Below are 18,097 nucleotides of genomic sequence, written 5' to 3' on the forward strand. Positions count from 1 at the left end.
AGGGGCAGGTGGCAGGACGTTGGCCCCTTGGTTGAGGGGTGCCTTGCCGTCTGCCAGGACCCTTCGTGGGGCGCAGCAAAGACAGGAGGGCGGGAAGGAAGCCCAAGTGAGGGCGCGGATCTGTGGTGGGGGCGCTCGGGGGACAGGCTGCCGTCGGGGTGAGGGTGGAAGCAGGCGCGGGGCTGGGGTGAACTGCGGGCAGGAGGAGGAGAACGGCGGGAGAGCAGGGGCGTGCGGGGGCCCGGGTCGGCCCGGCGGGGAGGGCGCCAGCGCCCAGGGAAAGGCAAAGCCAAACCGGAGCGGCGGAAGCCGGGGCTCCCCGCACTCTCCTGAAGCCCGCAGCGGCCCGGGGAGCGGAGCAGCGCCAGGCCGCCGCCCGGGCGTCTTTTCTCCTTCAAACTGAAAAAGCGCCGCCACCACCACCACCACCACCACCACCGGGAGGAGACTGGCCTATGAGTGGTACCCCAACACCGCGAGCCCGGGGGCGCCTGACGGGGAGCACGGGGGCGCACGGCTCGGCCCCGCTGCGCTCACACCTGCGCCCGCCCCCGCGGAAAAGTTTGCGCGGCCGCACGCGCCGCCAGCCCTCGGCCGGCCGGCGCCTGTGAGCGAGTCCGCGCGCGGCCGCCGTCGAGTCGCGCTCGCGGGGCGAGCGCAGAGGGGAGCCATGCGGGCGCGCGCCCGCCGGCGTCCGGCCGGAGTTGGCGCGGGGCGCGAGCGCCGTCCGCCCGGCCCCGCTTCGGCCGTCGCGCCCCCGCCCGGCCGGCCCGGCCTCGGGCGCCGAGTCCCCGCCTCTCTGCTCGGAAGGTTTGGGGAATCACTGAGCCAATAAGGCCGGCCGCCCGGGCCGGTGCGCTGAGGGCGCGCGTGCGTGTGAGGGAGCGAGGGCGGGGGCGCGCGCGCGTGAGAGCGAGCGCAGGGCGCGCGTGTGTGAGGGAGTGGGGCGGGGGCGCGCGCGTGAGGGAGCCGGGCGGGCGAGCGCGAGCCCATTCACTCCGGCATCCCGGCGGGCGGGCGGGCGGGCGGGCAGGCGCGCGCGGGCGGGCCGAGCTCTGCTCTTTCACCTGCCGGGGCGGCGCGGGCCCGGCCCGGAGGAGGCGGTGCCGCGGCCGCCCTGCCAATCACCTCGGCGCCTGGCAGCACCCCCGGCCGCTCCCGCCCGCCCGCTCCCTCCTGCCAAACTGTTACCCTGAGTGTTACCGTCAGGAGCAATGACATCAGGGCTTTAAAACAACTTGTTATTCGGGGAGTAATCAGTTGCAATTAGGCATTAATTAAGTATTATGAAAGTTGATTATTTAAGTGAATTCGGCTTTCGACTCTCCGACTATGGTGAGTACCGGAGTGGGGCGGGGGAGGGCAGGGGGCGCCGCCTCGGGCTCCGACCCCGGCGCGGGCGGGCGGGGCGGCGGGAGCGGGGCCGGGCGCGGCGGGGGCGCCCCTCGGCCTGGCGGGCCGGCCGGGCCCCCAGACCCGGGCCGCGGCTATAAATAGTTTCTCTTTTAGTTTAATAAACTCGAGAGCAGAGACGAGCTGCTTCGAGTGTGCAATGCCGGCGCGTGAGAGCGAGCGCGGAGGGAGGGAGAAACTTTCGCTCTCCCTGCCGGGTGCCCCCGCTCGTTTCTTCCCCGGTCCCGGGGACTCGTGTGCCCCTCGATGGGGGTGCGGGGGCCGGAGGAGGGGGGCCGGGCTGAGGAGTGGGGGCCACGGCGAGAGACTAAACAGATTTTTTTTCTTTCCTTTTCTTTTTTTGGCGTTCCTCGAAGAGTTTGGGACCAAAGAGAGGAGAATGGATCTTGGTACAGGTACCGGCCGGTGGGAACCAGGGAGGCTCTTTCACTTTTCTTTCGGTTCTTTTACGGAAGTTATTATTTTTAGCCCAATGAGGTAGCAGCTGAGCAGGGGGTGGGGGCTGGCCGGGAGAGGGTCCGGTGCCGGCTGCGCTTCTCGCCCTGGTTTCTGGATCGTGAGGCTTCTGATGATATTGTTGTTGGTATTTGTTACTTGCCTAGTGACTGTGACTAATTTGATGCTTGTCATTATGAAAGAACGAGGGGAGAAGGAGCTGGGGGGCACCCAGAGAGAGAGGATTTAGGGGTTTTTTGTGGGGGTTTTTGTTCTCCGTGTTTTTTGAATGCCTCCGTGTTTTTTCTGTTTTTTTTTTTTTTTCTCTTGCAAAGATCTCTGTGTGTCTGGCTGTGGGGTGTGTGTTTTTATTTTTTTAGTGGGGGGTGGTTTAGTTTTTTAAAGCAGCGTCCTGTTGGGAAAGGTGGTTAGTCTGGTTTCGGGGCGACTGTCTCAAGGTAAAGGAATTTAATTTATTTGGGACAAGGCTGTGTCGGATGATCAAGCTGCTTATTATGGCTAATGAGTATTTTTCACCTGAGACTCCGTGGGATGAGGCGGCTGTTAGTTCAAAGTGAGGGGCCCAGGGCTCTCTCCCATCCCCCTTTTTAGCCCCCACCCTGGGAGGGGGTAGACCAGACAAACTACTAACTTTGGACGTCTGGGTTTTGGGGGGCCTAGGATGGCGCCTAGGCTAGGGTTCCAGATAGCATGATGTTGGCCTGGGACAGAGTTTATACTGAGATTTTGGTGTTTTATTGATTTTAATCTAATTTTATTCAATCTTTCTCTCCCGATCTGGGGTTCCAGCCTGAGTCCAGAGTACGGTTTACCGTAAGCTCCTCAGGCTTCCCATTAGCCCTCTCGATTGAAACCAGATTTGACCAGGACCCTCAGATCCTAGGCTGACAAAAGCAGCTGTCTTTTTCCTAAATGTTTTTAAAAGAAGTCACTAATAGGGTGACAATTCATTGAGACCGATCTCTGAACCCTTCTGTTTCATTTATAGAAGTATAGGTGGTATTGGTGGCTGTTAGAGTTGTTGTTTATAGTGGGCCCAAGTTCATGGCATTGCCCCTTGGGACCCACAAGCTGACATTTGACTTCCTGAGGTCAAAGAGGAGTGGGCAGAGAGGGAAGGAGGCAGCACTGGGGGGCCCAGGGTGGGTGACATTGGTGGCCTGCTTTGGGAAGAGGGTGTGTTTTTGTGGGGGAAGGAGTTGTTCACAGAGTTTTAAGACTATGTCCAGCCAGGTATGATCTTGGCGAATCTGATGTGGAGGTCCTCAGGACCTCTGTGCCCAGGTAGGGCGTGACACCCCCTGCTGGGCAAAGTGGTGAAGGTGTCTAAGGCCACTCCTGCCACCCTGCCCCTCCCTGCCCTCCACTCCCACAGAGAAGCAGCCACCCCCACCTCTAATCAGGTGTCTCATCGCCTCCTTCTCAGGTCCCACCTCCTTTCTCCGGAAATGGGGCCCCCACCCATCCCAGCCAAGAGTAGACCTTACAGACAGGCCAGGTGGTAAGGCACCACCCCCTACCTAGGACAGGCGAGCCTCTGCTTGTGGGCGGGCACATGGGACCCAGGCATTACTCAGCTGGAAGGCAGGCCCTCTTGGTCTTCCTCTTCATAACCTGGGTGCCAGCTGGAGCTGGCGTCCGTCCTCCTGCCCTACACCAACCCAGTCCCTCCTCGTCTGCTGTGAGGGCACAACTCCAGAGCCCTTCTGTAGGGTGTCCCCGACTAGAGAGAGGGCCTCTTGAGCCTGCAGTTGCAGAACCTTCAGTAGCATCTCTCCTGGGCCCTAGGGAGACATTTCTCCCAGCACTCCAGGGACAGGCTCTGGAAACTTTTCCTAGAAGCTAGAAGGGCCACTGAGGTCATCTGGTCCCTCCAGTAGCTAGAGCAGGGCACTCCCAGCAGGACCCACGCTGGACTCTGGCCACTCAGTGAGGGGAGGTCCAGGGTGTCAAAGTACTGGCTGTTTCCTGGAGGAGTCATCTGGTGATACCATCTCAGCCTTTTCTTTGAACTTGGAAGTTTCACTTAATCTCAAAACTTCGAAAGAAAAGCAGCTTTTTCCCCTCTTCACTAAAAAAGGGAAGCAGGTGGGAACTCTGAGATTCCCCTCAGAGCTTGTGTCTGGGCTAACTCCATGCTGATCTTCCGTCTACCTTCGGAATATTCTCCTGGACACAGCCAGGGCCAGGGGCTTCATTTTTGGTCAGGGCTCATTGCTGGTGCTGTAAGAGGCTCTCTTCTTTTGAGGGACCATGGGCAGCTTCCACTGAGGACCTCTCTAGCACAGTACAAGGCTGGAGGCACAGGCCCCAAAGCGTTGTTGGCACCAGGGACCCAATAAGCATTGGATCATGGATTAACATCACCTCCTCCAACCTCGGACAGGTCTAGATCCTGAAGCACTCTGGCCATAAGTGGTGGTGGGAGAACCAAGGCTTCTCAGGAGGGGACAGCAGGACCTCAAGACCCTCAGGGGCCATGTAGACCCCTTTTCCCTCACCATAGTTCAGCCAAGGGCTGGATCAATCTGGACGTCTTTAGCAATAAAAAATGCCGATGTCGTCCTAATTCACCAGGCCCCGAGATGACAGCAAATTTACATTTTTTAATTAAACTAGCAGCCAGTTTTTATGAGAGGGGGTTGGGTTATGCAAATCAAATGGTTGTGTACGGAAGATTAGGAGAGTTTGGGAATAAATTCCACAAATGCTAATAAAAAAAAGGAAAGAGAGAGAGGGAGGGAGGAGAGAGAGGAAGAGAGGAGGACATAGTTCCATTAGGCCCTTTTAAAGTGATTTCCCTGGGGGAGGGAGCCGAGAGGGGAGGGGAGGAGGGAGGAAGCTTTCAGACACAGGTGAATCCATCCTGCAGTTGGGAAACTCCCCAGGATTAGGCCCCACTAGGCTGATTCCTAGGCCCTGAACAAAACTGGAGGCCGGGGTGAGAGGGGCTGTCAAATAGCAATAGAGCTTTGAGGAGGAACTTGCCCTTGGTTTTTAAGGATCTGATTGTATTTGCCCAACTCTCCCAAGGGGCAACTTGAGAAGGGGAAGGGCTCTCCAGGGCCAGAGCAGTCTAACAGAGGATCCAAGGTAGGCTCTGCTAGGTAAAGGACCAAATAGGCAAGAGAGAAATTTCAAAGGGATGGCCAGGGACTGCAAGGGGAGCCAGTGAGGGGCGACACTGCCCACTTAGCACAGTGGCTGTGGCCATGTTGTTGAGGTGAGTCAAGGAGAGGAATCGGTGCCACTCACTGAGCCAGGCCTGCTTCTTTTTCCCTGGGATAAGCTCTGCTGGAACTCTAGGCTGGGACCCCCTTGTGTTGCATACAGACCCTCCGTTGCATCCTGGCCCGGCTTCAGCTGTGGAGGAGGCCAGGAAGGATGGGGTCAAGGGAGCTGAGCCAAGTTGGCTCAGTAGCCTGGTTCTTGGAGTGGAATTTCCTAGTAGCCACGTGCTTCGAGGGCACAGTCTCAAGGTAGGAGAAGAAAGGCAGCAGACTTCTTCCAGGTGGTATCGGACCCCAGCAAGCAAAGAACTTGACTTCCCCAACCCAGCCCCTGCTGCCCTGTGTCAGCCTACCTCCAGACTCCCAGGACTTCTATGAGCCGCCGATTCAAGGCCAGGGCCTTGCCAGGAATGGAGGTTTCTAGGAACCTTGCTGGCTCTGGTTACACCTTAGACTCAATGTATCCTGGGGATTGGGAAGATTCTTATACTGTTTCTGGAGGAAGAGATTCTATGCTGGGTTTGGGGCAGAGCAGGTTGCCCTCGATTTTCCTTCCTCAAGCCTTTACTTGGCCAGATACACCCACACAACCAGTCTAAGCTGGGGCCAGTCCGTGCAGTCAGGTGGGGCACCGGTTTTGCCAGTCTGCTGCAGGGGATAGGTGCTTTGGTGCCATCTTGGCAGGAAGGAGCTGTCAGAGCCAAGGACAGAATGGGCTGTCTTGGAAGAAACAAGTTTCCTGGTACCATTCAAACAGAGGCTGGCTGTGACATTTGGAGGGACTTGAGCATCAGATGACCTTTAAGGTCTCTGGCTCTCTGACTCCCAACTTGATTTTCCTGGGAGGTTCAATGGGGCAGTCTTGCAGGGAGAGGTTGAGTAGACGAGGGGAGAAGCACATCATTTGGATCTTCTCCTTGAGAGAAAGCATGAGAATCAGGCAGCTCTGGACTGTGCAGTAGCCCCTTGAACCAGCCCTGACACTAGTTATAAGACGTCAGGCAAAACTCAGGATGAAAGGCCTGGGGTAGCCATTCTCCGCCAACAAGAGGCAAAGGCAGTGAGGGCAGGTCTGGAAGGATCCCTAGAGGGGCCCCACCTGAGGCCCTTTTTGCCTGTAGGGACCAGCCAGGGGAACCCATTAACTCTCTTCTGCAAGGAGGGCACAGGGGCCGGTTAGTCAGAACTTTGCTGTGGGCCTTGCTGTCACTACTGATGTTCCCCATCCCCCAACGCCAAGGAATCTGGCTGAGTTGCAGCTTGGGTTTTTATGATGGAAAAATAAAATAAATGGAGGTACCTTTGGAGGGCTGAGTCACAGCAGCAGCATCTCCTCATTAAAGAAGCTGCCCCTGGCTCAAGTCCCTGGGCAGGGGATTGGGTGGGGCCTAGGAAGGCTCTGGGCCCTGACGCCTCCTCTTCTTGGACCCTGCCCAGGTTATTGATGCGCCTGCCCCCTCCATCAGCCTCCTCTGGTTAGCCCACCATTCTTAGAGGGGTCAGGCTATTTCTCTACCCTTGACCCACCCCTGCCACTCCTGCCCCCCACACTCCAGGCTCCAAGGCTTGTCCTTTAACACTGCCCTCCCAGAGCTGACTTTTAATCCCTGACCACCCTGGCTGCTGCCACTCCTCCTCCTCCCCCTCCTCCTCCTCCTTCCCTCCCTCCTCCTCTCCTCCTTTTCTTTCTCCTCCTCATTTTCAGGGAGAAAGGAAGTTGCTCTGTAGTAATTACAGTCTGGGGGTCCCCAAGGCAAGCAGCAGCTGTTCTAGGGTAGCTAGGCCAGGGTACAGCAGGACGCGGCAGGAGCTAGGGAGGAAGAGGAGGAGCACTGCTGGCCCCAATGTGCAGAGGCGAAGAGGCTGCTTCACTTGGAATGATTGTGGAAGGCAGCAACTTGGTAGTCTAGCCTGTACTCCTCTGGCTGCTCGATTAGAGAATAACATCCTCACACCCCAGGTTCATTAGGACATGTCATCCAGTCGAGAAGAGACCCCATGCAGGTGGTGAGGTCTGCAATTCAGTAAGCATTTGGGAGCACCGGCTGCAGAAGCTGCAGAAATGAAGACCGCCTGGTCCTTTTTAGGTTTCCTGGCCCTGCCTGGTGGAAGGAGACAGGTGTGCTGATCTGTCACACCAGGCAGAGGAGCGCAGGGGCAGAGAGCCCAGGGAGCTTTGTGAAGGAGTGGCCTTTGAACTTGATAAAGGATGGGAGGTATTGGGACAGATGGAGATAGGCAGAGGGGTGTTTCCTGCACCACCCACACCTCTAGACTTCCGCCCACCTTCTTCTCCTTTGCCCTGCACTCCTCACCCCTTCTGAGAGCAGAATCCTTGCTCCTCATGTGCAACCATGGTTTTCTGCCCTTTTTGCTCAGGCCACTCTGTTCCCTAAAGCCAAGCCCTCCTGCCTACCTTTCACGCCCCTTCCCCCTTTGCAGCCTCACACCCAGTTTGCCCTGGAAAGAGATAAGAGGCTGGCTGGGGGCCTGCTGCTTAGGGATCTGTTTATGCCCATGACATTGGTGTGTCAGGGTGGCGCTCAGACTTCTGTACACTGGCCCCAAGAGGCCAAACCCAGGAACCCCGCTTTCTTCTGCTGCTGCTGCTCCTAATGGCGACCATGAGAGCTAACTCTGCATTGACATCTCTTCCCAGTTCTCGGTACAGGGCTAGTCCTGCGCCTTCCCACTGTTAGTGCTCATGGAATTGATTGATTGATGTGCCTCTTTGCCAAGTGCCTCCTGGCTTCTTAGTGGGGGCAGAAGGAGGCAGGCAGGAAATGTCAGCCGATTCCCTTGGGACCTGGGTTTTAGCTCCTGGAGAGTTTTCTATAGCCTGGTTTACAGGAAGGAGTAGGGCTGGGATTAGGGATGACATGAAGGGGGCAAGAGGGCATAGGGATAAAGATAGGCATTATATGGTTGGATGGGGGCCCTGCATTAGCTACTAACCATGACTGTGGCTTGGAGCTGGGAGGGTCTGGGGTGTGAGCTCAGACTTGGCACACGCAGTCTACTGCCAGGTGAGGGCAGGAGGGCAGTGGCCATTGGGTGGTCTGGGGCTCTCCTCTGCTTCCTCCCTTGCTGGCCTCCATCTCTCCCCAGGCAGACCTCACTACAGCATCTCCATCATCTCTAGGTCCTTCTCCCAGTCTCAGGACCTCTCTAGCTAGGTAGAACCAGTGTAGGGAGTAAGGTCAGAAAGAAGGGCTCATACTGAAGGCACACTTCACATTGCCAGAGCTTCAGACCTATACCCCCTGGCTTGATGTTTGAGCTGCTCCTGAGCTGGCTTTGGGTTCTGTTCTTAGAGCTTCCCAAAAGCTGACTCCTGAGGGTTCTTCCAGCCCCATAGTCTCAGCCAGTGCCATAGGCTCTTGGCTGCTGTTATACCTTCCTAGAATCAAGAGGGCCCTCCCTTGTTGTCTTCCGGCCTGAGGCCAGGGCATTGCCTGGCTTTGGGAGAGTGGGCTAGAGCTTTTCTAGGCCTTTCTCTATGAACTAAGGGGCCCTCTGGGAAGGAATGTGCTGCGTGAGAACAAGAGATGCATTAGGTGGAGGACTCCAGCGCAGTGAGAAAGCAAGAGGCATTCAGGAAGCCAGCAGGGAGAGAATTCTGGAACTTTGTGTCACCAGAAGTGCATCTTCTCCTTGGCTTTGATCCTCGCCTCCCTCTAGACTAGGGCCTCCCACCCTACCACCCCCTTACCCCAAGAGCCCAAGGCCACAGCAAGCCAGGAGGGCTGCCTGGGAGACAGGAGGGCCTTAGGGAGAGATTGGCCTGGTGCTCCACTGCCCAGCAGGGGGCGCCCCACTGTATCTGCCCCAGTTCTAAGGTCAGGGCCGCTGGTCCCTGGTCTGGTCCAAGCCTTCTGCCCATGAGTCGGGGGAGGAGGAGCCTACCCTCCCCACCCCCAGAGGTTCCTTGGCTGAGTTTGTTTTGCCAGGGTGACCTGTTTAATCATCTCATTTTCTGGTGGCCGTTTATTCCTCGTTTCCACGGTTACGGCCCCATTAAGGGGAGAAGCAATAAGGCAGCGAGTCAAACAGGTAATAAAAACATTAAAGCCCATGTGCACAGAGGGAGGGCGGGCAGTGGGAAGGGGCTCAGTGAGGTGAGACGGGCCAGGGAGAAGCAGAGGTAAGAGGCCGCCCGGCCTCGTCCTCCAGAGGCCACCAAGGGAGCTCCTGGCTAGAGGAAGCAGAGGGCCGTGCCCCATGCCCCTGCTGCTGGACTGTGCCCTTTTGGGGGCCAAGAGCTTAGAACCATCCCCAGCCCTTGGTCCCCTGGCAACAGGCTGTATGTTGGAAGTAAAACAGGAAGGAGAAAAGTGAGAGCGAGAGTGACCAAAGCCTCCCCCAGGACTCTTCCCAGCTGGTGGTGTGACCTGTTTCCAGGCCCCACCTCACCCTCACTTGGTGGGGGGTGGGGGGTGATTTCTGACATTGTTTTGAGCTCTAGAACTTTTTTTCTGCCAACTTTATCAGAAAGCATATTTGTGGTGAGTGTTGCTAACAGGGCCAGTCTGGTGAGTAAATATTCCTGGTGTGGACAGGCCTGTGACCTTGAGAGGGAAGAGCGTGGCAGGGAGGCCAGGGGCATGTGGGGAGAGGAGGCCAAGAGGCCAAGTAGCCCCTGTTTTGGGCAGGGCACCTTCCTAGGACAGGGTGAGGGGGCCAAAGGAGTTGGGCTTGTCCCCAGCACTCTCTTCCCAGTAGCATGTTCCGTCTTAAGCTTGAGTGACACGTAGCTCGTAGCTCAGGCTGGCTTATGTGACTTTCCTGCTGGGGTAGGCTGGGCCGGGAGCCCTTGGTGTTGCTCCCATGGGGAGTTGCTGGCAGGTTCTCCCATGGGCTCCATAGAGACGCTGCCCTCCTTTCCTCTTGGAAGTGGAAGCTGAGGGGAAAGTCAGCCTCTTCCCTAGCCCCTTGGAGCCCAGAAGCACATGCCTCCCTCCCAGTGCTCCCTCTCAGGGGGCCTCCTGAATGTCCCCAGCCCCTCTGCTTGGCCCTCAAGGTTGACAAGTGAGCAGACTGGGTTAGTGGAGCTGACAGGCGGGGAGAGGGTGAGGCTGAGTCTTCCTTTAGCCAAGGAAAGTGGGGTCAGGTAGGAGTGGCAGCGCCTTTGGATGCTTAAGCCAGCTTCTCCTGCCCTGAGCCTCGGGTCAGTGCCTCAGAGAGAAGAGCAGAGGTCTGCTCAGGGTGCTCCTCTGGGTGAAGAATCCACTTTCTTTTTCTCTCCAGTGCTCTGATCCTTTGCAAACTTACAGAGGTCTGTGTCTCCAGCTATTAATTTCAAAGTTGATTTCTGACTAGACAGGGAGAAAGAGAGGAAGGTCTTGGAAATGGGGGAAGCCCTCTGGCTGGGAAGTGTGTCTTGGGAACGGGCCTAGATGAGTTAATATTCCGATCAAACAATTAAAAATAGAAAATGCTCCCGCGGCACCAGCTGCTGAGGCTTTTCAACAACTGTCACCATAGGTTCATGGGGCAGGTGGTGCTGGAAAGGAGTTTTTCCGCAAACATCAAATATCAGAGATTGCAGCGTACCCCCCCACTTCCCTCCCAGGACCCAGGACAGGTGTTTAGGGGCTCCCAGATCTCCCTGAACTCCCCTCGGGGGCCTGGAGCCAGGGGTCTGTGCAACTTCAGGGCTGCCCTTCTCCCCTCCAGGGCCTGGCTGCAGCGGTGAAGTCATCGCCAGATGCCTTGGTAATTGCTTTAAGAATCTAACTTAAAATAAGATGAAAACTTATATTCCTGGGCAAGGAGTAATTTCCCATCGAATAGTAAATTAATGAAGGATTATACCAGGGGGCCTGGCTAGGAGGCCATGCTCATCTGATATATCCAAGTGGCTTGGGCAAAACAGTTCTAGACCAGGGGGCTCCCCCAAACCTCAGGCCAGGCCCCGTTCCCTAGCTCCTCTTGGGCTCCACCAGGGCCTGCTGAGTTGAGAGAACATGGTCCATGTGTGTTCAAGGTCCTTTTGAATGACTGGGACCAGCTTTTCAAAACCCTCAGGCAGGAGAGGCTCAAGGTTGACCTCCCTACATATGAGAGGCTCTGTGTTGTCAATTCACCCAGGAGACAGAGCACTTCTCCTGACAATCAAGAAGGCGGGGCTTCAGGAGCAGTTTCCAACTGTCACACCATGTAGTCAGCAACATGGTGACCAACCACCCTGGCTTGCCCAGGGCTGGGTGGATCTTCTCATGAACCCCCTCTCTCTTGGAGGAAGGAGCATGGGGTGATTGACACAGCCCCTCCCTCGGGGTCCTGGGGAGCTCAAGCTCCTCATAAACTACAATAACCCGTCTGTCCAGGATGGGTTACTTACAGCTGGCTCCACCTAAAACAGCCCAACAGTAATCAAGGCACGCTCTGTGGGCTGCTGCGTTCAACTGGGTGCGTGTGAACTCAAGTAGGTGTGCACACACACCGCTGCCTGAAGACCTCTGCTGGGCATAGAAAAGTCCTTGCAGCAGTGACCCCACTCCCTACCACCCCTTTGACACTGAGCGCCTCCCTCATCCATCAGAATTCGGATGCGGCTTTTGCAGAGGACATGGTACAATGTGCAGAATTACGACAGCAGAACGCCCATGAGTTTACCTAGGGCTTTCCTTCTGAGAGATTCAGAGCACACCACATCTAACATCCTGTTTCTCCTCATCAGCTCCCTGGGAGAAAGACATAGGGAGTTGTCTTGTTTCACAGGTGTGGAAACAGGAGGCTTAGAGACGCTGGCGGTTTTATTCCCAAATGCGGGGAGACAGACAGAGTAGACTGTCCCTCCCATGGGAAGGAGGGCCTTCCCTGAGGATCATTTCGATGGCAGCGTTGAATGGAAGACACTTTTACTCCTGGATATTTGCTTTGCTGCCTGGCTCACATCCCCAGCATCTCTGGACCCCACGTATATCCCACCTATAATATGTGGACCTATCCCTGGGCCTTTCCTGCAAGATAAAATGCAATTGTTGATGCAAGTACATTATCTGCTGAGAAAGGGGTGCTCCCATCGGTTCGCAGGGAAGGATTGAAGGGGAGTCAGAAAACATTCTGACTTTTCACTATGGTGAAATGGAAATGAACAGACTGGACACAGGACTTTTCAGGAAGAAGGTCTCAATGAACGGGCATTCTCCTAGGGGACAGCTTTGCAGATGCGTTTGTCGGATATATTTCTGTGTAAGCATTGACTTTCCTGAAGGGAAGTTCGGGACATCGCCCTCGGTTCACTGGGAGACCCTTGTACTTCGGCTCACCAGTGGCCTTCATTGCTCCTAGAAGTAACAGGGCTGCCTTGGGGACGGCATGGGATAAACTTGCTTGGTGCTTTGCAGACAGCTGTCCCTGCATGGGGTTTGAGCCTGTGGCTGTATTGAGTTTGCGCAGGTGTAATCTGAGAGAGGACCCGGCTCCTTTCCCGGTGTTGACCACACTGTGCTTTCAGAGGTGGATAACAGCCAGGTATTCTTGGGAAAACTTGTGCTGCTCAAGTGGCCTATTCTACCCTCCCACTCCACACCTACCCCCGCCCCAGAGGAAGGAATTATGGGGCAGTAGGACTGAGAATTCCTAGTCTAAACAACCTAGCAAAGCTTGCTCAGAGAGAAAGCCAAGCCAGAACCACAGATGGTGTGATCTGGGATTGTAACTGGAAGGATGGTGGCTTTGAATGTTAGATGTTATGTGGCAGTTGCTGTTCAAGCAGACAGATTGGTGAATTCCAGGCTACGGGGATCTGAGCGGGCCCTCCTTTATTTATCGTCTCTTACCCCCAGAGTCGGAGACCTGGACTGGATTAGACAGAATGAACAGACAGCGCTGGAAAGGCAGGCAGAAGGAGCAGGGGAAAGGCAGTCAGCCCAGGAGCACTCTGGCCCCGGCCATTCTAAGCACACCATCCAGCCTGAGGTCACAGCCCCTTGCTAAGACTACATGGGTCCCTTTCCCTGGCCTGCCTGATAGGAAGGTCACTTTGGGGCTTCTAGGAAGCCCTCAGATAGATAGCGAATGGTGCTCCTCCCTTGAGACCCTGAGGCAGGGCAAGAGCCCAGAGAAGGAGACGGGGATGTTTTCTGTTTCCGGGTCCCTTGGGGGCCCAGGGGCAGATTGAGACAGGCTCCTTGCAGGGAAGGTGTTAACAAACAGCAGGTGATTAAACATGACAAGCTTTGACATTTCTGTGCAGGGTTCTCAGTCCCGGCAATGCCAAGAATGAAGCTATAAACCCTGACATTTTGTGTTATGCACTGAGAGGTTTTTAATAGACCTCTCTCTCTTCCCCAGTCAACTTCTCTTTCCCTCCTTCACCTCCCCCACATTGTATCTACTGCCCCCACGTAAACCTGCCTCCGAATTCAGCATTCAACCTGGCCTCCAGGAGCCTTTCTGAGTCCTTGGATTCCTGGTGTCTCTGCAGGTCTCTGGCCTCTCCCTCCCCTCATCCTCAGAGCCTCTTTCCTGCAACTGCAGGGCCGGGTGTTCCACTGCCCTGGAGTCTCTCCCTTTTCTTTGATCTTTCCTGTTACCCCTTCTCCCCTTTCCCAACATTCCCACCCTCCCCCCCAACCTTCACTCCCTCGCCTCCTTTTTTTGGGTCCTGATCTCACAGCCTCTCCCTGTGCTGCGGCTGTCCCAGTTGTCTGCAGTGGCAGGTGGCTGTCCCTGTGCCCTCTTTGTGTTAATAACATTTTCAGACAGACTTGATAGTGGGTGTAGGGAGATTGTGGGGCTTGGGATGGGATTTTCCCCCATCTTTTTTTCAATTTCCTTTTCTCCTTTTTGGGACAGAGACAGGAGGTAGAGGGAGAGAATTGCACTGCACTGCAAACAGTTGTTGGATTTATTCAGTAAGGGCCTGGCCGGCAACAGTTGTTTCTCTCCCAGAGAATGTTGGAACAACTGCGGCCTTTTTTGTTCTCCAGGCAGAGCCCTGTAAAGGGCATTTGGAGGTGAGTCTGAGGCTTAAGAGGGTCAGAGACCCAAGAGAAGAGGCTTCAGTCTCAGTCTCAGTCTCACCCAGGGAGTCCCCACCCTTGCAGACACCACAAGGCTTGTGCAGAAGTCAGGCCACACCTCCCAACCCAGCTCTTCCCCTAATGAACTTGAGAAGCACTTAGTTTTCTGTTTTCATTCAGTAAATATTTATTGGATCAGGCGCTGTGCTGAAACCGTGGTCCCATCCCACAGATCTTGCAGTCTAACAAGATAAAGGGTAATTAAACAAGTTGTTACAAAAGTGCTACCACAAAGAGCAGGATGTGATGAGAGTTCGGAGGAAGGGGTCCCTGCAGACTATGGTGATCCAGGAGGGCTTTCTGGAGGAAGTGAAATTTCGGTGGGGACCCCTGAAGGACACATTGAAGGAGGATTGTTTCCCCCTTGAAGGAGTGGGGGCGAGAATCGAGTGTTCCCTGCTCCACAGGTGCTGGCTGGCACGCTAGAGATAGATGGTGAGCTGCACCACCCCCCTGCAGCTGGGCCCCTTTAAGCTCTGGGTAACTGGCCCAGAACTTGCTCTTCCAGCTGCCCTTCTACCAGCTCAGCCCATCTGTGCCAGGCATGGTGGGTCAGGGGCAGAATAGGAATGTGGCTCAGCTCCGCCCCATGGGGAGGGAGAGCAACCAGGAAGTCAGTAAGTGCCACCAAGGACTGGGGCTGCTCCTGCCTTTCATGGCCTCCTGGTCCCCTCTGCTGATGACTTGTTGAAGAAGGGGCAGGAGAAAGGATGCAGACTTGTGTGGGGGTCAGAGCTGCAGGAGGAGCAGGAGCCCGGCTGGGATCAGCAGTGTGTCTGTGTGTCTGCTCACTACCCCTCCTTACCTTCTGCACCTGCTGGCCTCCCAGACTCAGCCCAGGCCTGGACTCCAGGAAGGCTTCCTGGAGCTCACAGCTGGCCTCCTCTCTGTGCTCTCAGTGGTGTGTGGAATGCTCTGGTGGTGCGGTGTCTTTCCCATTAGACTCTGAGTTTCCAGACACCAGAAGCCATTCTCCCTGGATCCTTCGGGCCAGCAGATTCAGTGTCCACAGACGCCTTTGGATATATTTGAGAAACTCAACCAGCCCCGAAAGAGAAGGACTTGAGTTCACCCTTAAAGCAAGACTAGCGAGGAACCTGCAGACTGACCTGTGGGTCCCTGGTGTCCAGGAAGACAGGCTCAGGAGGTCCAGGTTCAGCTTCCTCGCCCAATCCCAGAGCTGGCCTCACACCCCAGAGTCATTCACCCACAGTGATGGGGCAGCCATAAGGCTTGCTGCCTGGAAGAGCCTCACCAAGCCTTTAGAGAGCTTCCTTCCCCTCCTTGCTCAGGCTTTGCCCAGAAGTCAGACTCAGGACACCCTACTTCTATACAGGTTCCTTAAGAAGGAGGACCTGGTTGGCTTCCTGTTCCCATAAAGGGTCCAGGGCAGATTTCAGCCATAACTCCCCTTCCCCCCCTCATCCCTGTCTTGCTTTTCTGCCAGATGTGTCCTGGGTCCCATAATGCTCCCCCTTGTCATCCACTTTCCACAGTGCAGCCAAGACCCCATGAAGGGCCCGGAGGTTCAGCCTTCTTCAGCACTTGGCAGCTGGGAGGGAGGGGGTGTGCTGAAAGGGCAGAGAAGGGGAGTCCCAGAGCCAGGACTTGGCCTTCTGCCCCTGTAGATCCGGAGCCAGGTTTTACTCTAATCCCTACATCCTGTTGCAGATCCTTAATCAGCTGGAGCTCAGGTTGGGCTGGACCCTGTGGTGACACTCAGGGCTGTAGCATGGAAAACCTGAAGTGGAGCTTCCAGAGTAGGGGTTGGGGACTGTGAGGAGGCAGGTGGAGGGAAGAAGGGAGCCAATGCAGGCACAGGATGTGGACAGAGCCCAGACCCACCACCCACCCGACCCAGGCTGGGGGTGGAGGAGCAGCTGTTGCAGGCTAGGAACCAGGGATACAGGAGGGTAAGGAGGGCCCCCATGGAGCCCCTTGGAGAAAACTAGAGTCTGTAGAGGCTGCTACATTGCCTGTTAGCACCATTGAGACAGATGGCCTTGGAGTTGCTCTAATAGTGAGCAAGGACTCCAGTCAGGAAATAGCAGTGAGGAGACCCTGGGTGATGCTGGTTCCAGGGGTCTATACTGACCGAGGTCTAAGTCCGAGGCTGGAAGTATTCCTGCCCTCCTGGGAGCTCTGCTTCCTAAACAGGGATGAGCAGAGTCCAGAACTGTCTGTCCTGGGTTTGGACAGCCAGGGGGCTAGGCTCTGTCAAGGGGAGCAGCAGGGGCCCCTTAGCAGGAAGCAGGATCCAAGGATTGGCCATTCCTTTGGCCAGGAGCAGTCGGCCCTGGTAGTCCAACCCAGCTCTGTAGTCTCTACCTGAATCAGGAGAAGAGCTGGGGGCAGGGGTGAGTGTACCCCTCCTGGACCTCAACTCCTTTCAGCCCAAGGAGCAGCGATGGAGGAGAATGAAGGGAAACGCAAGGGCCAGAGATAGCCATGGAGCGGAAGCCAGGAGTGGGCTGGCTGGCAGCGAGCGGGCAGACGGGCGTCTGTCCTGCCAGGGGCCCAGGCTGGCTATGCAGACAGCCTCTTTTCTATATGGAAATGAAGAATTTAGGCTAATGGAGCTCAACCATCTCTAATTTTGCGATGGCAGGAGGATTTTGATTGAAAGTAATTAAGCAAGCTAGCTGTAAAATTAATTAAAGCAAAAGGGGGGATTTTTTATTGGATTGGATAGCGATATAGCGTCTGTCAGGCGGGGGACGGATGGGGGTGACCTGAATCCTCTGCCCTCCCCCCTCCCACTCGGGACGTTTATGTCACTTTAATCTCCTTACAGCGGCTGCTGTGCATTTGTTTGAAATAATCAAGGAAATATGGTCAGAAATTGTCAGCTTTCAGATCTAATTTACCTGACGGCCCCTGCGCGAGCCGGCGCGGCCCAGGGAGTGAGCATGCGTGTGCGGGTGGGGGAGCCTGAGTGGGCACAGAGGACACTGGGCTCTCCAGCCCCCTCCCCTGGCCCCCGGCCCCCTCCGAGGGTGAGGGAAGGTGCTTCCCTGGCCTGTGGGCACCTCCCAGGAACAGGCCCCCACCCTACCCACCTGCTGCCTCCCCTCTGCGCTGTAACCAGCTTTGGGTTTAGGGACTATAGGATCAGGGAGGTGACGGTAATTCCTTACTCCAGATGGCCGACAACTGCTAAACCCCTCCACCAGGGCCACAGTTTTAAAAATACTCCTAAATTAGTCCCCTCATGTCATGGTTGGCCTCAGCAAGGGGATTGTGGAGATGGGCTGCAGGGAGGGTGGGGTGGCAGCATCGTCCATAGCACCCCTCTGCCACCTGCTGCCATCCCCACCTCTTCTGGGGCTGCTTTGGAGCTGTGCTTACCCACCCCAGGCTTCTCTGTCCTAGGCCCTTCCTCTAATCCCAGAATGGTACTTGCCCTGTTTCCCCTTCATAGCATAACTCACTAGTTCTGGGGGTCTCAGTCCTTGCAGGAGGAAGACCCCTCTCTCCGAAACTCGAGCTCCCTCCATGTGCCCAGGAAACTGTCTCTGTTACATAGCTACCCACCGACATGTCCTACCCATTTCCAAGGAGTAAGGCAGGCTGCAGAGAGCTGGACTCCGCTTGTGCTTCCTTTGGAGAGTTGAGGAGCCTGAATTCCAGGCCCTGCACCCTAGAGGTGCTAGTTGAGAGCCGTTTAGCGTCCTTGCCTAGGTGGGCCAGTGTGGGGCTTGAAGCCTCTCCAGCAGGGAGCGCTTGTGGTGTCTGGGGCTGATGGGCCCTGGAGCAGTTTCCAAGGGCTGCAGAAAGTTCCCCTTTAAAACACAACTGTGTAGCAATTTGATTTGCTCATCATGAGAGGGCCTGGATTGGGAACTGGGTCTCTGGATTTGTCTGATCCCGACAAGTGAGTGACCTGGGCTTTCAACAAGTCTCTCAACCTCTCGGGTCTCAGACCCCTTCCAGTGCTAAAGTTCCATGCAAATCTAGGACAGCCTC

At 56.0% G+C, this 18,097-nt stretch overlaps 1 protein-coding gene across 6 annotated transcripts in view; it reads left to right on the plus strand.

The window, feature by feature from the left end:
• CASZ1 (castor zinc finger 1) overlaps positions 1–18,097 on the plus strand; it is a 150,295-nt gene that overhangs the window by 92,227 nt on the left and 39,971 nt on the right. For 4 of the 6 annotated variants that reach the window (XM_070511103.1, XM_070511100.1, XM_070511101.1 and 1 more), the window contains one exon: positions 1,770–1,808. In XM_070511103.1, coding sequence (XP_070367204.1) covers positions 1,793–1,808 — 16 coding nt within the window. In that variant the 5' untranslated portion in view covers positions 1,770–1,792. Of the gene's footprint in view, positions 1–1,008; positions 1,336–1,769; positions 1,809–18,097 lie in introns of those variants that run through there. The other 2 variants (XM_070511099.1, XM_044769658.2) reach the window with 2 other exon arrangements.

The sequence above is a fragment of the Equus asinus genome, chromosome 5 (genome assembly GCF_041296235.1).
Source record: "Equus asinus isolate D_3611 breed Donkey chromosome 5, EquAss-T2T_v2, whole genome shotgun sequence".
NCBI classification, from domain to species: Eukaryota; Metazoa; Chordata; class Mammalia; order Perissodactyla; family Equidae; genus Equus; species Equus asinus.